This window comes from Cydia fagiglandana, chromosome Z, assembly GCF_963556715.1.
Source record: "Cydia fagiglandana chromosome Z, ilCydFagi1.1, whole genome shotgun sequence".
In the NCBI taxonomy this organism is placed as follows: domain Eukaryota; kingdom Metazoa; phylum Arthropoda; class Insecta; order Lepidoptera; family Tortricidae; genus Cydia; species Cydia fagiglandana.
In genome coordinates, this window is record NC_085959.1 from 40,285,971 (window position 1) to 40,303,607 (window position 17,637).

General features: G+C 41.6%; 1 protein-coding gene across 1 annotated transcript; it reads right to left on the minus strand.

Annotated features, from left to right (window-relative positions):
- Positions 1–2,091: 2,091 nt before the first annotated feature.
- Positions 2,092–16,527, minus strand: LOC134679045 (116 kDa U5 small nuclear ribonucleoprotein component). The gene is made up of 16 exons (XM_063537857.1): positions 16,202–16,527; positions 13,465–13,694; positions 12,800–13,051; positions 12,222–12,479; positions 11,534–11,775; positions 10,876–11,009; positions 10,034–10,220; positions 9,256–9,396; positions 8,300–8,512; positions 7,422–7,557; positions 5,823–6,021; positions 5,480–5,622; positions 4,673–4,809; positions 4,014–4,134; positions 3,235–3,427; positions 2,092–2,285 (listed from the first exon to the last, which is right to left on the minus strand). Exons 1-16 carry the CDS (start codon positions 16,384–16,386, stop codon positions 2,132–2,134), a joined length of 2,925 nt encoding a protein of 974 aa, XP_063393927.1. The 5' UTR covers positions 16,387–16,527; the 3' UTR covers positions 2,092–2,131.
- Between the last annotated feature and the right edge of the window lie 1,110 nt (positions 16,528–17,637).

Below are 17,637 nucleotides of genomic sequence, written 5' to 3' on the forward strand. Positions count from 1 at the left end.
TGTTAGCATAATATTCATACTAATACTAATATTAATACTATTGTTACATTTCTTACTAATGTTATTTTTGCAATACGCGTTTTAAATTAAGCTAATAGATATCCCATCCAGATCCAGAACCTGCCAATACACTAAAACTAGGTAACTACTTTTAAGATTTTTGTTACTAGGGCACAAATCAAATAATTTTATGAAATTAGAAACACTACTATATCAATTATAAACTGAAATAGATTTCGTATACGAAATTAGAAGTGACCAAGACTTCCAATGCCCGGGGGCTCAACCACTCGGCCACCCGAGTCACACCGGAATGGGTCGTGAATTTTCTCGAAAAAAGATGTATGTATTCCAGCCCTGGACACAGAAGGCCTTGGTCATTTTTTCTTTTGTATATGACATCTATATCAGTTTCAAATTTTCCGTTGCTTATTGTATTTCAAGCCAATAGTCTAAGTACAGTGTAAAGTGATAAGCCTCTATCCTCTACAAACTTCCAAGGCCTATTTTTCCATTAAGTTCTCAAAGCATTTTTGCGGAATAGACTACTTAGAATAATTGAGCTTAATATTAGCGCACTTAAAAATAGAGCTTTCTTAATCTACAATATACATTTTACGACTCACTCTTAGACCTAGCCGGCTTAACTAGTTGTAAATGTTGTTAAAGCATTGTGGTTGTAGTAAGACACATAGACTTTTGAAGATCTGTTTGGAGTGCGCCTCTTGTTTCGTAATTAGTACTATACTGTATAATTAAAATAATATTATATTAATATGAATTTGATCAACTTTGACCTTGGGGTAAAAGCGTAGCGTAGCAGTCAAAACGAGTAACAATACTAGTGTTGTTAAAATCAGCTTTAGGTAAGTCAAATTAAAATCCATGGAAAATATACCCCGGGGCAGAAATGGTATATTTCACGTAATTTGTATATTAATAATTTTATTCTTATTCATGTTGATAATACTTACAGTATTGCTCTAGTTTCCTAGGATAGCGGTGCCGTCATATAGCGGCCGTCTCCATACAAATACTACGACATCCATATTTAGCCGTAGTATTTAGTATGGAGACGGCCGCTATATGACGGCACCGCTATCCTAGGAAACTAGAGCATAAGTACCTACAGGCGTAACACCAACATATAGACAATAATAAGTCAAGTAACTCTCATCCGTTGACTCCGTTGTATTAAACAGTATTATATTGTGCCAAAATATCTAACACTTTTTTTAATTTATTTGAAACTAACCCCCGACGTGATGAGTTTACTTGTTGTGTTTACTGACGAGATTCTCGTTACCTAATAGGTACTTTCCTGGGCAAAGTTAACGCAGGGTGGGTAAAGTTATAATGTTATAAGCTTTCTTCAAAAGCCAGTGTGATTTGATTTGGCCTGAATAAATTGTAATATTGTAGTTAAGTATTTAATTGGCTACTGTTGTCCATGTAAGAATAGTTTATTTATTTTGTGGAAACATAATCAAATTATGTTTATAAATTGTACTTATAATGGCTGTGAACTGTTACTGTTATAATTAGGTCAAATGTGGCTTGGCGATATTTTAGTTAAATAAACGTACCTCCAGTATAAGTAACGTTGTTGTTATTGCAAAATTGCCTAAGGGCATTCCATCTGCAACTGTCCAATATCTTTGTCCAACGTGTATTTCGTCTCACAGTTTGCTTAATGAGAGAGTGAGACGCACTGACATTGGACAGGTGGAATACCACCCTAACCCACAAGTCTACGAGTCTTTCTTTTCTCTCATGTACCTGTTGCTGGTAAATTAAAGCACCAGCATAGTACGATTTATTTGCCACATTTGTGTCAATAGAATTTCAACCGTGTGTGTGAGAATCTTCTAACTTCATGTCTGTATATGATAAGATTTGATAAGGATCCTGACAGAATTTAAGTCAACTTTTTCAATTTTGTTTTTGCAAGAATGAATGTTTCTGCTTTATACAGCACAACTGGGGTTTATGCCCATGTTTTTCGGCCAGCACACACATAATTATGAAAGGTTAAAATACCTAGATGTCTTAAATTTTAAGATTATAAAAACCCATAAAAAGACAATTGATATATTTTCTCACATTTATTGACAAGTAAACTACACTAAAGCTAATTAAACTGCACGTCCTGCCTCGCGAGCTCGAGCAACATGGGGTCGTCGAAGAACTTGTTGATGGAGACGTCCTCGCTGAGGCCCTTGCGCCGGCGCGTCTTCACCATGAACTCGCGGGCCAGGTGCGTGGCGGGCTGGGGCTCCAGCGGCCTGCAATCAATAAACAACTTTATAAGATCATATTAGGGGCACTTGCACGTTCGAGGGATAGCCAATTAACTCGGATTTAACCCTTTGGACGCCAATGACTTATACTTGTATATACGTACCGCAGGTTCAACGCCAAAGATCGATTAATCGGTCACAGACCACAAAGCAACATAGACCTATACGTGCTTATGCATAAAGTTCAATTTCGGTTATGACACTTCGGTGACGTGGCATCCGCGTGACAGCTTTTGTGTTTGACACTGCGTTGAAAAGGTTAACAGTACATTTTAACCCTGTATAAACGGTTAACTCCGAGTTAGTTGGCTAACCCTGGAACGCGCAAGTGGCCCTTAGGGAACTATACCCAGTCAATAACATGTCGGAGTAAAGTGTGTCTCGTAATTAGGTAGAAAATACTGATGTTAGGGACAGAATGTATAATAGTCTAAGCTCTTAGCATTTTTCTGACTTCAGTAAACGATCCACATGACAGATACTTATCTGAAACATATCACTGACGTTATCCCTTTTCCATACATATACCCCGCCCGCAGCTTTGAATACAGCCCAATACACAATATCTCACTATTAAAAGAAAGTTATAATCGTCACTAAAAATTTCGATTGACTAATATAAAATTCTATATGTTAAAGATCTTGCGAGGCATTACAATACGAGTTCTATAGGGACCGTGCGCGTTGGAGGGTTTGCCATCTTGTGGCCTGAGTCGGAAAGATATGGGCACAATGTACATAGCCAAAGCAAGTGCTACCATCTACCGTTCTCGTCGGTACGTTTCCTTGTGCGTAGTAGGTTCTGCCATCATGTGGGCTACATCGGAAGCATAAATGACACATTTACGCCTCGCGCCAAAAATCTGACGGCTCCTATGCTGCCCCCTATAGTTCACGCACGGGGCCTATAGTTATTCTAGTTGGTTGCTGTTACCTGATGACTATGCTCTTGTCGAGCGGGTCTCCCGGCACGATCTGCCAGTGGTGGAACACCTGCAGGCAGAAGGCCTGCCCCTGCGTGTGCGTGCGCAGGTCCGTCTCGAAGCCGAACGAGTCGATGGCGGGCACGAACGCCTTGATCGTGTACAGCGGCGAACCCGGCACGGGCGCGTCCTGGGTCACGTGACCTGCGAAAAGTTGTAGGTTAAAAATATAGCACTTTAAGCGCCACTTTCACCATTCCATTAACCCAGGAGTTGACCCGTTAATCCAGTATCAAACTGTACTGGTAAGCACGATAACTCCAGGTTTAACCGGTTTACTCCGGGTCAGTGGCGCTAAGAACACGCGCGGGTGGTGGATTATTCTGAAAATAATCTATATCAGAAAATAAAGAGTCCATATTTCAACTCAGAAGCCAAATAAAATAGAGATTACACTTGTTTTGACAAATTTCAGCCATCACATATATGAACATTTCATAAACGCGAAAGAGGCAGACTACAAATGAAAAAAAAAACGTGACCACTTTTGAGCTTTATAGTGGCCGCTAGCGGCTCCTTAATTATACCAAAAAGCTGTATTCAGGAGATATGGTGGGTGATTAATAATTTTATATTGGAATATACTTACAAAGGCAAATAATTTTTCGCAATTACGTATTAGTTTCGAATTTAATACTTCCAATGATACTGGACACAATTCCGATATTAGTCGCATTTTTTATTTAATGCCAGGTTTTCTAGTAACTACACTGTTGATCTATGATGGTACCTCTCCGCTTGGCGAGCACGGTGTAGACGGCGGAGACGCAGTCGGCGGGCGCCTGCACCTCCACGAACAGGTACGGCTCCATCAGGCGAGGCGTCGCCATCAGGAACGCTGAATATGCCACCTGCACAACGGTCATTAATATATTACAATTTACGGTTTAACTCACATCACTAACTATACTAGTTAAGTAATCACTCGCGCGACATGTTTCGGAGAGACTGGGTCTCCATTTTTAAGCACTAGCATGAGTAGTAATCACGATACGCTCGCCGCGTATTATCAATCGCCACGCAGCGCACCCCGCGCGCGCTGGGATAACTTATTACACCTAGAACTCTGTCTAGCAAAAACGAGGGATTGACAAATTGAAAGCAAAATTGATGACAGGAAGATAAATTGTATATAAAAGGAAATTAAAGGTGTGTTGTATACTTACCGAAATGTTACATGAATATATATCTAAGAGCCAGATGCATTAATCACATTAGACAGATTGATCAACGTCGCTCAACATTACTTACATTACGCAACAGTGAACTTTAAAACTTCCCATACGACACATACATATGACGTTTAGCGAACGCTTTAACGGTGATAGGCGATTTGGTGCAAACGACCCTAAATATGGGTAATAGGTACAGAGAGAGTAAGCTACTTACTCGGCGAGCTGTGGGAATGATCTGTCCTCCTCCTCTGTGCAACGGCTCTTGCGCTATGACCGCGTCGAGAATCTTGAACTTAACGTTGCGTATCGGCTCCTCGCATAGCGGGCCTTCGCGCGTGCCCCACTGGAACCCTGAGACACAATCAAATTATATACCAACTGACGCGCGCGGCCACAGCCCAATATCAACCTTAGAGCATGCCGACAAGGTTCACAATGACGCGCCGCGCACGATATGCGTGGCGATCAAAGGGTTAAGAGGGGCGTAAAGCTGAGAAATCAGAAGAGAATAAAAGATGGCGCGCCGCGAGAAACTTGCAAGGGAGATATGGGCATCGCGCGGGTTTTTAACGTTTTACCACGGTAACTATGAAAATATACTTGTTTGAAATTTTGGACACTGAAAATCCACAATATGAGAAAGGCCAAATATAATCTTGTTAGGAATTACTATTTATTTATTCTGTAATTTAGGCAATATTGATATATGTGTGCTAATGCTAAGACGAGGTGCAAAGGGTTCGAAGTTTTTGAAAAATCGTACCGCTTTTACAGATCACAATACGGTTGGCAAAAATATAAATAGTGTTCTTGAGCCCTATCTAGAAACTTCATCGATTCAAAACCTGATTAAACAATTTTCGCTCCAAACACAAAAACACGAACGTAAAACACACACACACACACACAAAACACTAAAAACACAAAATGTTAAACGCACCATAAATAATTTGTAACTATTTTTGCACAAAAGCTTTTAACATGAAAATGAAAACTTTTAGTAAACTATGCAGTGACATACCCTGCACTATGCTCTCTTTGACGGACGCTAGCAGATGCTTGTCGACCTCGGAGGGGAGCGTGTCGTCGACCAGGATGTTGGGCCCGGTCGCCGTGGGGCCGAACGCCCAGATCGAACGGGCGGCCAGCAAGTCCCAGTCGTACCTGATGTTTCAAACAAAATCACAATTGTTATAATATAGACCATTTGTGAGCCACCACCACCAACACAGCCTTATTATAAATCTGAACGTGTCCGTTTAACGGTGATGACCAGCGCCATCTAACCTGCGCGTGCGCGTAAAATGCCAATGTCATGATGACATAAAAGGCCATGTTTGATAACAATTAGTTGATGTACTGACTTGTTCTGGAAGAACTCTCCCAGCTTCCGGCGGTCCCACGTGACGCACACGGCACCCGCCTCGATGTCCTCAGCGAGCCCTCTCTCCAAGGGCTCAGCTATCATGGTGAGTTTGTTCCGTTTGTTCGGAGTCTCCGCGAAGCACTTTAGCGAGGATGTTTCTACCACCGTCTCGCAGAAGGATACTACGGGGTCGGCGACTGAAATGGAATTCGAATTTTTTTTTTGTTTTCCGTCCCATCAGACAAGTATGATGAGCTGTTCTGGAAAGAACTAACTGCCATGAAAATGTGTTCGGTAATTTTAATTACTATGAAATCACGGTTTTAACCTTCGAGCAACACGGAAGGGAGGCGGCATTCGCACTATTTCCCCTCTGCCGAGGTACAAGATTAGCGCGTCAATCGAATCTACCGCGGGTAATAAAACTAGTTGCACTTGGATTTTTCACTAGACCGAGTCCAGACGCGCGCGTGAACACTGCTGCACAAAAATGCCTGTTTGCTCGGTTTTTTGCTATAAAAAGAGGTCGGGGACATCAAATTTACAAAAAGAAAGTGTTACATTCCACATGTAATTTTTTTTTTATAATATATCATACGTTTAATTACATTTAAATACAATTATTATATTTTAGTCTCAAGTATTTGATGGATTTATCGATTTTGCTCGCTCAGTACAAATTGCGGATCGGTCGAGCGACAAATCCGACTTCTCATCTCTCAGAATACAATGACATACTTCAACGAAAATGTGTTAGTGTGCGTGTTGTGACACTAGTCACTCGTCCGTACACAAAAAGAGAACGAGGTTTGCAAGATTTGTCTTTGACGTGTGTCATTTTCTATGTATTTGTGTCGTCATTACAGAGGGCCTACCGTGAACCACGTTTGACGTGTTGCCTCCCTGTCACACTTACGTATGAATTTACAAGTGCCATAGAGAGGCAACACGTCGAACGTGGTTCGCGGTAGGGCCTCTGATTGGATTTTGTATGTAAGTCTGTGAGAAGTGCGACTGTGTGCACCTTCCCCCCGCGAAAAATGGCAGAATGATTTGTACGGTGAGATATCGCTTGGGCCCCTCCCTTCCGACGTGTCGGAAGCCGGTGTTGCTCGAAGGTTTTAACCCTTTACCAGGCTAACAGTTCAATAATGACAATCGAATGTCAGTCTTACCCCACGGAAATAGAACACATATTTGAAATGCCGTATGTGATAATATATCATAGCCTAGTAAAGGGTTAAAAATGACCGAGCGGCCGTAACCATGGTAATTTTATTATTGAGTAGAAAAAGTTGACGCACCAATGAAGTATAAATATTTATTTAATCTTAACCTGCGCGCTACCCCCTCTGCCACGCATATGGTAATTTTACTCCATGTTCATGTCGAAAGTGTCTTTGTGGACGTCCGTGTCTTTGAACGGACCAATCACGGCTCGGGACTTCGCTCACCTCGTCCCGCGCACCTCCGCATTTTTGGCATCATCGGTTGCATGAAATAATTGCTCTAAACTCAGTCTAGAGGATTCCTAGTCTACGGCCTGGATATTTTTAATTGTTCGCCTGTCCGCCTGTCTTGTTAAATAAATACGTACCTTTGATGTCTATCTCGGAGTACATGTCCCTGAGGTCGTGCATGACGCAGTCGAGGTAGAGCTCGCCCGTGCCGAGGATCACGTGCTCCCCGCTCTCCTCCACGCGCGTAGACAGCAGCGGGTACGACTTGTTCACCTGCCAACATGTGCCTAGTGAGTATAGTCGTTCGATTTGTAGCTGGCCCCGATGATTCCTTTTGTTTATTGTGAATAAAACCGCACGTGCTAATACTTGCACGCAGTAAATCTTCAACCGCGTGTTTTTGGCCCACCCATAATTGACTTGAGTGCTTCCAATTTCAACATTAACTTAGCCCTCTATCAAACTGTATTTGACTGACCACTATATTTGACTGGCTTTCCTCCCCATCGGCCATTAGACAGACCCAACTTCAATAGGGACGTTCTATTAGCAGTCCCGTACAAATGCATTTTACTTCTCATTATACCTAAAAAAATTCAACGTGTCAAGGCCATGATTATTTTACTGAGCTTTGCCTAGGTATTAAGGGTCACGACATTTTGACTAAAATACCAATTACTCAGTTCTGCAATGGAATTCCGCTTCGTGCCCGTAGAACGAAATAAAGTACAGAGAAATACCTATATAATGACCTAACTCTCAACTCTGTTGGTTTTGGGGCCATTTTGATGCATAGTCCTTTAACTGATTTATTCTATTGTCTATTTTATCTATTGTATATTTAATTATTTAAGTAGTGCGGAATGGAGGATCGAGACAAACCATTCTGGTTTAACGATGCTCTTGGATCAAAATATTATGTAATTGTGATTTATCTCTAATAAATAAATTAAATTAAATAAAAATTTGTAGGTTCGTAGTGAAGCATATAGGTATAGAGTGAGGGTAGACCCACCTTCCTCAGTCCGTCGAGCATCTTGGGCAGCTCGGAGGGGTTGACGGGCTCGACGGCGATCTTGACGACGGCCTGCGTGTCGAACCGCAGCGGGCGGAACGTGTGCAGCTCCGCCGGCTCGTCCGCGCCCACGAGCGTGCACGTCTTCACGATCGGCTGGTCGATGCCCTCCACCAGCGCCCAGCAACCGGCCGGGACGCGGTTCAACTCCACCTTATAAATATTACAAATATAAACAGCGCCAACGCCGCCAGCGTAATGGGGTCCTTACCGCAAGCCGAGCTGTTAGACGGGGCATTTCTAAATATACTAGGTAAGTACTAATTTATTATTGGTTTTTAATTCTAAGTTAATTTATAGTATTTTTTTGTTGATTTCTATCGTTATCGAATGTTATTATTGTATGTTAAATAAAGTATTCCAATATAAACAACCAAATAAATTGGAGCGGTCAAGGTGCTCAAAAATATCTTAACAAGCACCCTAACGCCTTGACAATTGAGGCATGTTAAGATATTTGTGAGCGCTTGTTCGCTCCGATATATCTGATGGGGACTGTCCTAAGCAAAAAGTGGCCAAACCCTCCAGTGACCTAGCCCGTAATCGAACTGGCGTCTTCAGCTACGCGTACCACTACATACGTCTAGAGTTCTAGACCACCCAGCCACAAAAGTTTCCTAGTTGTACGAGTATAACAAACTTATTTTGGGCAAAACCTTTCCCAGAAAACGAAACGACATCCATTGGCTAATCTATACTCCCTCATAGTTTTGTACCAAAATGACAGTCGAATAGGACGTATTGGAAAATCTAACTATTATTTCAATAACTTGGATATATAAATAAAATTGATGTAAGGCTATAGCCGCGCGCGTCAGCTGACGTCTTCGGTGGTCAAAGGGTTAATAAAAAAAACAAGCTTTAATATTAGTAGACATATTAAAATGCGACGGTACCTTGTATCTGGCCTCGTATATCCAGAGCCGGCCAACGTTCATGATCCTCGAGTCCTCCTCGTCCTGCGTGCTGTAGTTCTCGCCAAGCACGCGCACGGCCTGGCCCGCGTACAGCGTGCCCGACATTATGCGGGCGAGAACCTGTAATATTGTGTTTTAATTATTCTCTTGATACATGACGATGCGTAAAAAAGTGTACAATTTTATTTCTTTCGCCTTTTGGTAAAAAGAGTATAGCTTCGGCCTGTTTCTAAATACATTTTAATAATCCTTTCTTTGAAGGGGAAGGGAATTTTCTAAAAAAGTGTACAGTTTACTTTTTCGAAACACATATTAAAAACCCGTCAGTGGGATACATCTTGGTGGTGTGTTCGACTAGTCGTCGCGACTGGTCGCAGGCGCCACAGTGCGTGTGTGGGACTATAACAACTGAACTCACCAAGAAGAAGCTACAGTCATCAGTAGGATACATCTTGGTGGTGTCTGCGACTAGTCTGCTCGACTGGTCGCAGGCGCCACAGTTTTGTCTACGACTTTTTCACAACAACTAAACTCACCAAAAGGAAACTGCAGTCATCAGTTGGATACATCTTGATGGTGTGTGCGACTATAACAACTAAACTCACCAAGAAGAAGCTGCAGTCATCGGTGGGATACATCTTGGTGGTGTGCGCGACCAGTCTGCCCGACTGGTCGCAGGCGCACATGTCGTCGTACAGTGGGCCCTCGGTGCCGCGGTACGTGTGTGCCACTTTGTTCATAACAATTTTAAACTCACCAAGAAGAAGCTGCAGTCATCGGTGGGATACATCTTGGTGGTGTGCGCGACCAGTCTGCCCGACTGGTCGCAGGCGCACATGTCGTCGTAGAGCGGGCCCTCGGTGCCGCGGTACGTGTGAGCCACCTTGCGCGGGGCCGCGTCCAGCGGAGAGGGAACGTGGCGGACCACCATCTCCACGAAACCTCTGGAAACAAACATAGGTATTATTGAACTTAACGCATCTCTACTATAAGAATTACAGTTCGAAATCGAATGACTAGAAAGGAATGTCTAATAGTTAAATGGTTAACCAATGACCGATAGAGAAGCAGATCACTCAATTTTATACTTTCGTGGCAGGTATCAGTATTTCCTGACATTGGAAATCTTTCACAACTCCAAATTTAATGAAATCCTAGATTTAGAGACCTCTGTATTGACCAACAAGAAATTGTAGAAAATAAATGAGGATTTTATTTAATTTCTACTATTTTATGTCGCTCTATATATTGTAGTATGTAATTCTTGATTTTAAGATGATTATAACATTGGCTATTGTATTTATAAATGTTGCTATGTATTTTTTAATGTCACTATATAATGTCACCATAAATTTTATATTGTCTTGCCCTTTCGCCTTTGAAGTCACAAACAGTTTTTTTGGATTGTGGCCTTGAGCTGTGTAGGTACGTACCGGAAGTCTCCGAAGAGGCGGCTGCAGACGAGCCGCAGCAGCGGGCGCACGTTGAGCTTGGACTCCTGCTTGGAGAGCTTGATGTCCAGCTCGGCCAGCACCGCCGGCAGCGTGTCGTCCACGTCGCCCACCACCTGCACAGTGGATACCTCAGCACTATACGTACCGGAAGTCCCCGAAGAGGCGGCTGCAGACGAGCCGCAGCAGCGGGCGCACGTTGAGCTTGGACTCCTGCTTGGAGAGCTTGATGTCCAGCTCGGCCAGCACCGCCGGCAGCGTGTCGTCCACGTCGCCCACCACCTGCACAATCGATTCACACTTATTTATAATATTATACAGATATACGATAGCCTAGAGAAGCGCTGGTAGCCTAGCGGTAAGAGCATGCGACTTTCAATCCGAAGGTTACGCACCAATGAGGTTTTCGGAACTTGTGTAAGTAATACCATTTGATATTTACTAGTCGCTTTTCGATGAAGGAAAACATCGTGAGGAAACCGTACTAATCCGAATAAAGCCTAGTTTCCCCTCTGGGTACCTAAATGTACCTGTGTTACCTGTAAAATTGTTTTTAAACAAAGAAACTGAACTGAACTGCGTTGAAAGATCAGATGTCAGTCGCTTTCGTAAAAACTAGTGCCTACGTCGATTCTTAAGATTAGTTGTCAAGCGGAGCCCGGGCAAAATGCTGGAATAACGCGAGGAAAAAGATACAGATATGCGATAATTTTATGGTATATGTCAATTTACATTCACTCCAATTTATCGACATATAAACTTCTTTGTGAACCTCCATATCTTGGAGTTAATATCATAATACATACCTGAGCAAAGATCTTGTAGAGCGGCTCAAGAATGAACTCGACGAAGCTTCGCTGCGCGGACGAGTGCGGCTGTTTCTTGGTGAAGCGCCTGGTCTTCGTGTTGAAGTAGACGTCGCCCCAGAGCCACGTGGCCATGTCGGCGGCGCGGAGCCCCGAGGCGGGGTGCGCGGCCGCGTACATGGCCGCGAACGACTCCAGCGTGAAGCATACGTCGTAGAGGGATGAAGCGAAGCAGACGTTACCTGTACAGTGATGGATTTAAGTCTACTGTTTACCGAATGGTTTTTTTTGCGATTAATGTACGTGCCTAAAATGTTACACAGCTACGTAAAACACTTGCAAAAGACGTTTTAAGCGAATGAGTCGTGTCTTGAAGAAAGTTTTTGGGCAACCGGTACCAAAAAAACACTAATTTCAAATTGCCTCTGCGGTAGGTTAAGCTCTGCTAGAGACACTTCAGGAGCATTCCACGGGCTGTCCCGTACAAACGCGTTTTATTTCCAGTGTTGCGACTTTTTTCTCGGCATTTAAAGCAGGCGATTATTTTTCTGTGCATATTTTTGACCGTTTGTCATAGAAAAGGAAACTCTTATACCTTTAAATCTTCAGAAACTTCGCGTTTGTACGGGACAACGGTAGACGATTTTGTGGAATGCTCCTTCAAAGGATTGTCGTTCTTGTGACTTACCCAGTAAAGGTGAGAACACTGTAGCCGGCTCGTCAGGGTTGTCTTGAGGCTGGTTTGTTTCTATCAGCGAATTTAACTCGTCTATTATGTGCCTCAGCTTGTAATACGCGTCAGCGGGCGGTAGTTTCAGTTCCAGCATGAGTCGGTCGATCTTGTTGATGCAGATCGTTAGAGGCACACGCTCTTGCACGGCGTGCCGGAGCAGACGCTCGGTGTTTAGCATTATGCCCTCCGCCGCGTCAACGAAAAGCACCGCGCCTGTTGGCAGAGACCAAAATAAGTTTTTTAACAGATTTATATAAGCAGGTCTAAGCAGGTCCCAAGGCTCCCCAATTTCTAGAAGATTGATGGAATGATTTACAAAATGTTTTGTGAAAAGGGGCATTTCTGAAAAGTGTCTCATAAAGCTAAGAAGCATGCTAATGTTTGATACCTCAGCTTTAAATTCAATGGAGTATAATACAGATTTCTGCAGGATATTGAGGGAGCTGCCATACGGGTCACGTCTTTATTAGCAAGCAAGGAAAGCAGACACATTTTACGGTAAACGCACTTTCAAAAATACAAAAGAGACTCACCATCAGAAATCCTCAAAGCAGAAGTGACTTCATCGCTAAAATTCACATGGCCCGGTGTGTCCATGATATTCAGCAAGTGAGACTTTCCCTTGATATTTTTCAGCATAAGTGTGACGGGCATGGCTTTTATGGACACCCCGCGCTCCTGCTCAACGAATAGGGTGTCTGTGTATCGCATGGGGATGGTTGTCTCATTGTTCACAGTACTGGGGTGCGTCTGACGGATGAGGCAATCCACAAACGAAGTTTTGCCTAAAATAATAAATAAGAAAACACTTTATTGGAGACATCTCATAGTCAATTAATAATTCTTTGAAATAGCAGGTTCTTCTAAAGAAACGCGTTACTCATACTCCACTTACAGAAGGTTGGTAGAGCAGAAGGAGTGAAGCCCTTTGTTTCTGTGTCTGAGCGACATACATATACAAATATGAGATTTGTTGCCCTATATTGGTCTTTCCATTCTTAACCTTATAATGCACTAGTGACCCGCCCCAACATTATACACCTAAACCTTCCTCAAGAATCACTCTATTGATAGGTGACAATCGCATGAAAATCCGTTCCATATAATTTGAGTTTATTGCGAACACGCGACGCGGTGTAGTGATGAATTCTATGTTGGATATAAAATAATTAAGGGTTAAAATATTTTTGATCCTCACCATTGTGCAGATGCCCCATAAGTGTCACGTTCCTCATAAGATTGGTGTTGTCCAGCATGTCGGCCAGGTACTCCATGTCGTATGTGGTCTCAAGTAACTCCTGCTGCAGCATCTGGAACTTCTTGTGCTTGACTGGCTCCACCAGCGGCTTGTCCAGTGCCTGGGTGTCCTCCTCCTGGACCACCGTCTCTACATCTGGCCCGTATACTTCTACAGCTTGTGGGTAGTATCTGCATTACAAACATGTAGAAATAATGTTTTCATTCAAAGAAAAGGAGGCTGCACCAGTAGGCCTCGGCTGGGCAGAGCTGGAGGCCACACTGGACTGTGAAAATTGGGAATCACTTCTGAGAACCCTATGTCCCTGATGAGGGATAACCGGATACCATCATCATCATCATCAATCAAATGGTAATTGATGTCAAAAATGGCAGCTTCTAGCTAACAAAGATAGATCAGAGAAAGATAGATGTCAAGGAATTTAAATTCAGAAATTTACATTAGAATTGGAATTGCTACTACAGTACAATCTCACTAATCCAACACTGATGCTGACACAATAGAGCTAGATTACTGGGTATGTTGTAGCAATACACTAGGTTTACTAAATTCAAAGAAAGTTCTAGTTATCTGGATCTTAGGCATTTAGAAAGAGATTGAAGTGTGATAATGATAATGTAAATGTATATGCATATAATAAAATAATTATGACCAGAGCTCAGCAGGGGTGAGCCATTTTGACGTCACTTATGTCAAGTGTAGATATTAATATAGATACACCTTAGAAAGAAATATTAAAATAAAACTTTATTAATTATAAATAAACTAAAATGACAATGCCTTATGTACAAATACACTTTAATAATAGCATATGGATGGATATACATATTATTTGAAGAGGTTTTCTAAAAAAGCTTGCTATAAAATTCATTTGTTTTAATGGCGACGTAAAGATCGTAGCGGAAAGGCAGCCTAAATAAAATAATTTCTTTAGTTATTAAATTACATCACATAAGGACTGTATCGTTTGTTATGAATACAACTTTACTTAGCCGTTTTTTCTGGTATTATATTTTTATTAAAAAATGACACATATAGTTTAATTAGTGCTTTAATAATAAGTAACATTTTGTCCTGGGAGATCACGTAAAGCATATGGTTTGGACAATATTTACCCAATCCTCCCGAATAACTACAACGATTTTGGACAAATACTACAAGAAAATTTACGGTTTGCGAACAAGACGAGATATTACACAAAAAAAATCGTACTATGTAAACAGCAATTACATATGATTCGTAAAGCGAAACATCTGGGCATAGTCTAATCATTTCTTTTAGTTGGAAAAAAAGTTTTGGATCTGTGCTTGGTGGCCTTTTAGAGAATATGGCATGTTACTTACGACAACCCCGACTTTGGTATACAATATAACCATCATGGAGCGTTTCTATCGACCTGTTCTAGCCATGGTTCAACGCCATGAATGTCCGTTAGGCTTTGGATTTCGGTAGATTCTTTTAGCTGTTTCCCTCATTTCGCTGGCGTCAGAAATTGACGGGAATCCAAAATGTTGCATAAAAAGTCGTTTTCATGTAAAGATAAAAATTCACCACATTTATTCTGTGGATGTTCAATTGAGCAATCATGAAAAGGACACTTAGATGGCATATTTTGGCAGCATATTAACCTTTTGTTTCTTTAAATCGGACCAAGGAATCGGTGAAATAGTCTCAAATGAAGCTCGATAGGCTTGTCCGAATTACATTTGCTAGACGGTATTAAAATCATCATAAAGTCCCTAAAATAAAATAAATGTAAAACCTTCTTATATCAGATATGGCTTAAAAATACCCCCAGATTATACCTTAAGAACATAGTAATACAAAATAATACACACGTCAACAGTTAGACCAGGTTTTATCTGTATTTAAAATAAACGATACAGTCCTTATACCCTCGAATGACAAGGCATGTCCCTGTTGTGCAAACTCTGAAAACAGCTCACCCCTGCCGAGCTCTGATTATGACATAGAATTATGCCATAATTATTTACATATTAACATACTGGCTTTTCTTCACATTGTATTTTAAACTGTGACTTCTTAGTCACACCCTCAAATACAAAGCTGCTGCTGCTTAGGCCATGCACACTTTGAACAGGTACTTACACCACAACAGACCACATCAACCTAGACGAGACGAGACTAGACGGAGCACATAAGTCAATCGAGGTCACCACACATATGCTCTCCCGTACAAATTTAGTATAACAGAGCGACCACAAATTTCAGTTGCGCCCACAATTAGGACCACTACTCGATTATTTTTTAAATATTTATGATTAAGCTTTAGGGGTGTTCTTGGGTTATTATAGTATAAAATAGCGTAGAATACAATGCCATTGTGCTGTTGGATTCGTAGCATTTTACAAGTAAAATTGTACATGGGTGACCTCATGCTCTTTGTTAACGCTTCATAATGCGGTGTCTGTGTAGTCAGTATACACCACAGACGGAGGCACTCAGAATTACCATGTTGTCTGCATAACTTATGTTATCGCACACTTTGTAACTAATAGCCAGGTCCTCACAGGGCGAGTATACGTGCCGCGCGCGCGTCTTCACGACCGAGGTATGTCTACACTGGCCTTTGAGTGCGCGAGGAAATTGCCTCGCGCGTATGCTCGCTCTGTGTGGACCGGGCTATTACTTAGCGATTTTAACTTTCAACGCTCACCGTTTGTCCTCATGCAGCACGACCGACATGGGCGCGGCCTCCGGCTCCGCATCAGCGTCCTCATCATCGTCCATGGCATCCTCGTCGCCCTCCCGGTTATCATAGACGCTCTGCTCATCGTCAGAATCCGAATCCAGATCTGGCCCTATGTAATTCCCGAATTCGTCGTACAAATCACCGTCCATCTCGACGAGGATTAGCTAGTTACAAGCGTGTTAAATATAAAACTAAACTTTCAAATTATGTAAAAAACACAATCAAAACAAAAGCCGCTGAGGACTGCGACTTTTCCAAGATAACCTCAAAATCAGAGTTTGTTGCGTTTAGTTTAGCGTCATTCTAGTTGTCAGTGTCACAGATAAAACATAAGTGGATTTATTTGGAAAAACAACTAAACGCAACTTACGCAAACAATGTTTCGTGCGCAAACGCAAAACGATCAAAACCGACCGACGGATAGAAAAGCAAATAGAACAGCAAAAAATATCTTCGGCTATCTTTACCTAATATTTTTTTCAGCTTTAGACTAATATATAATCCAAAGAATATAATACTCACCACTAATTTATAGTTTTAATTTTTATTTGTGCTAGTTGTAATTTGTATTCCTATAAATCAAACTATGTATTCTATAATAATATAATTTATACTCACTAGTATTATTTAATACAATCTGACAAAAACCGTTTTCTTATTTGAAAGGGACGACACTACAATATTGCCATTTTTAGGGTTCCGTACCCAAAGGGTAAAACGGGACCCTATTACTAAGACTTCGCTGTCCGTCCGTCCGTCCGTCCGTCCGTCTGTCACCAGGCTGTATCTCACGAACCGTGATAGCTAGACAGTTGAAATTTTCACAGATGATGTATTTCTGTTGCCGCTATAACAACAAATACTAAAAACAGAATAAAATAAAGATTTAAATGGGGCTCCCATACAACAAACGTGATTTTTGACCAAAGTTAAGCAACGTCGGGAGTGGTCAGTACTTGGATGGGTGACCGTTTCTTTTTGCTTTTTTTTTGTTTTTTTTTTGCATTCTACGGAACCCTTCGTGCGCGAGTCCGACTCGCACTTGCCCGGTTTTTTAATTTCTACTCTTTTTTTAGACTATACTTACTATAAACTTGGTCAAGCAAATCTTGTCAGTAGAAAAAGGCGCGAAATTCAAATTTTCTATGAGGCGATAATCCTTCGCGCCTACATTTTTTAAATTTGCCGCCTTTTTCTACTGACAAGATTTGCTTGACCAACTATATATATACTCTTTGGCTTTAGCCCCTTTATCTTTTATCCAGTCAATTTTTAGACGCTTTTGTTATATATAAAATCCCATCCATGCATGAGAAAAATAAGGTTCTAAACTAAAATAAAACTTCATTTAAATCAGTCAATAATTTAAAATTTTATTAATAGTTATTGCTCTAAACAAA

Excerpts from the sequence above, each read along its gene's own strand:
- LOC134679045 (XM_063537857.1), bottom strand. The coding sequence starts at position 16,386 with ATGGACGGTGATTTGTACGACGAATTCGGGAATTACATAGGGCCAGAT. Across the intron at positions 10,221-10,875 it reads CGCCTCTTCGGGGACTTCCG|AGGTTTCGTGGAGATGGTGG; the intron begins GTACGTATAGTG and ends GTTTGTTTCCAG. Across the intron at positions 7,558-8,299 it reads TGCTCGACGGACTGAGGAAG|GTGAACAAGTCGTACCCGCT; the intron begins GTGGGTCTACCC and ends ACATGTTGGCAG.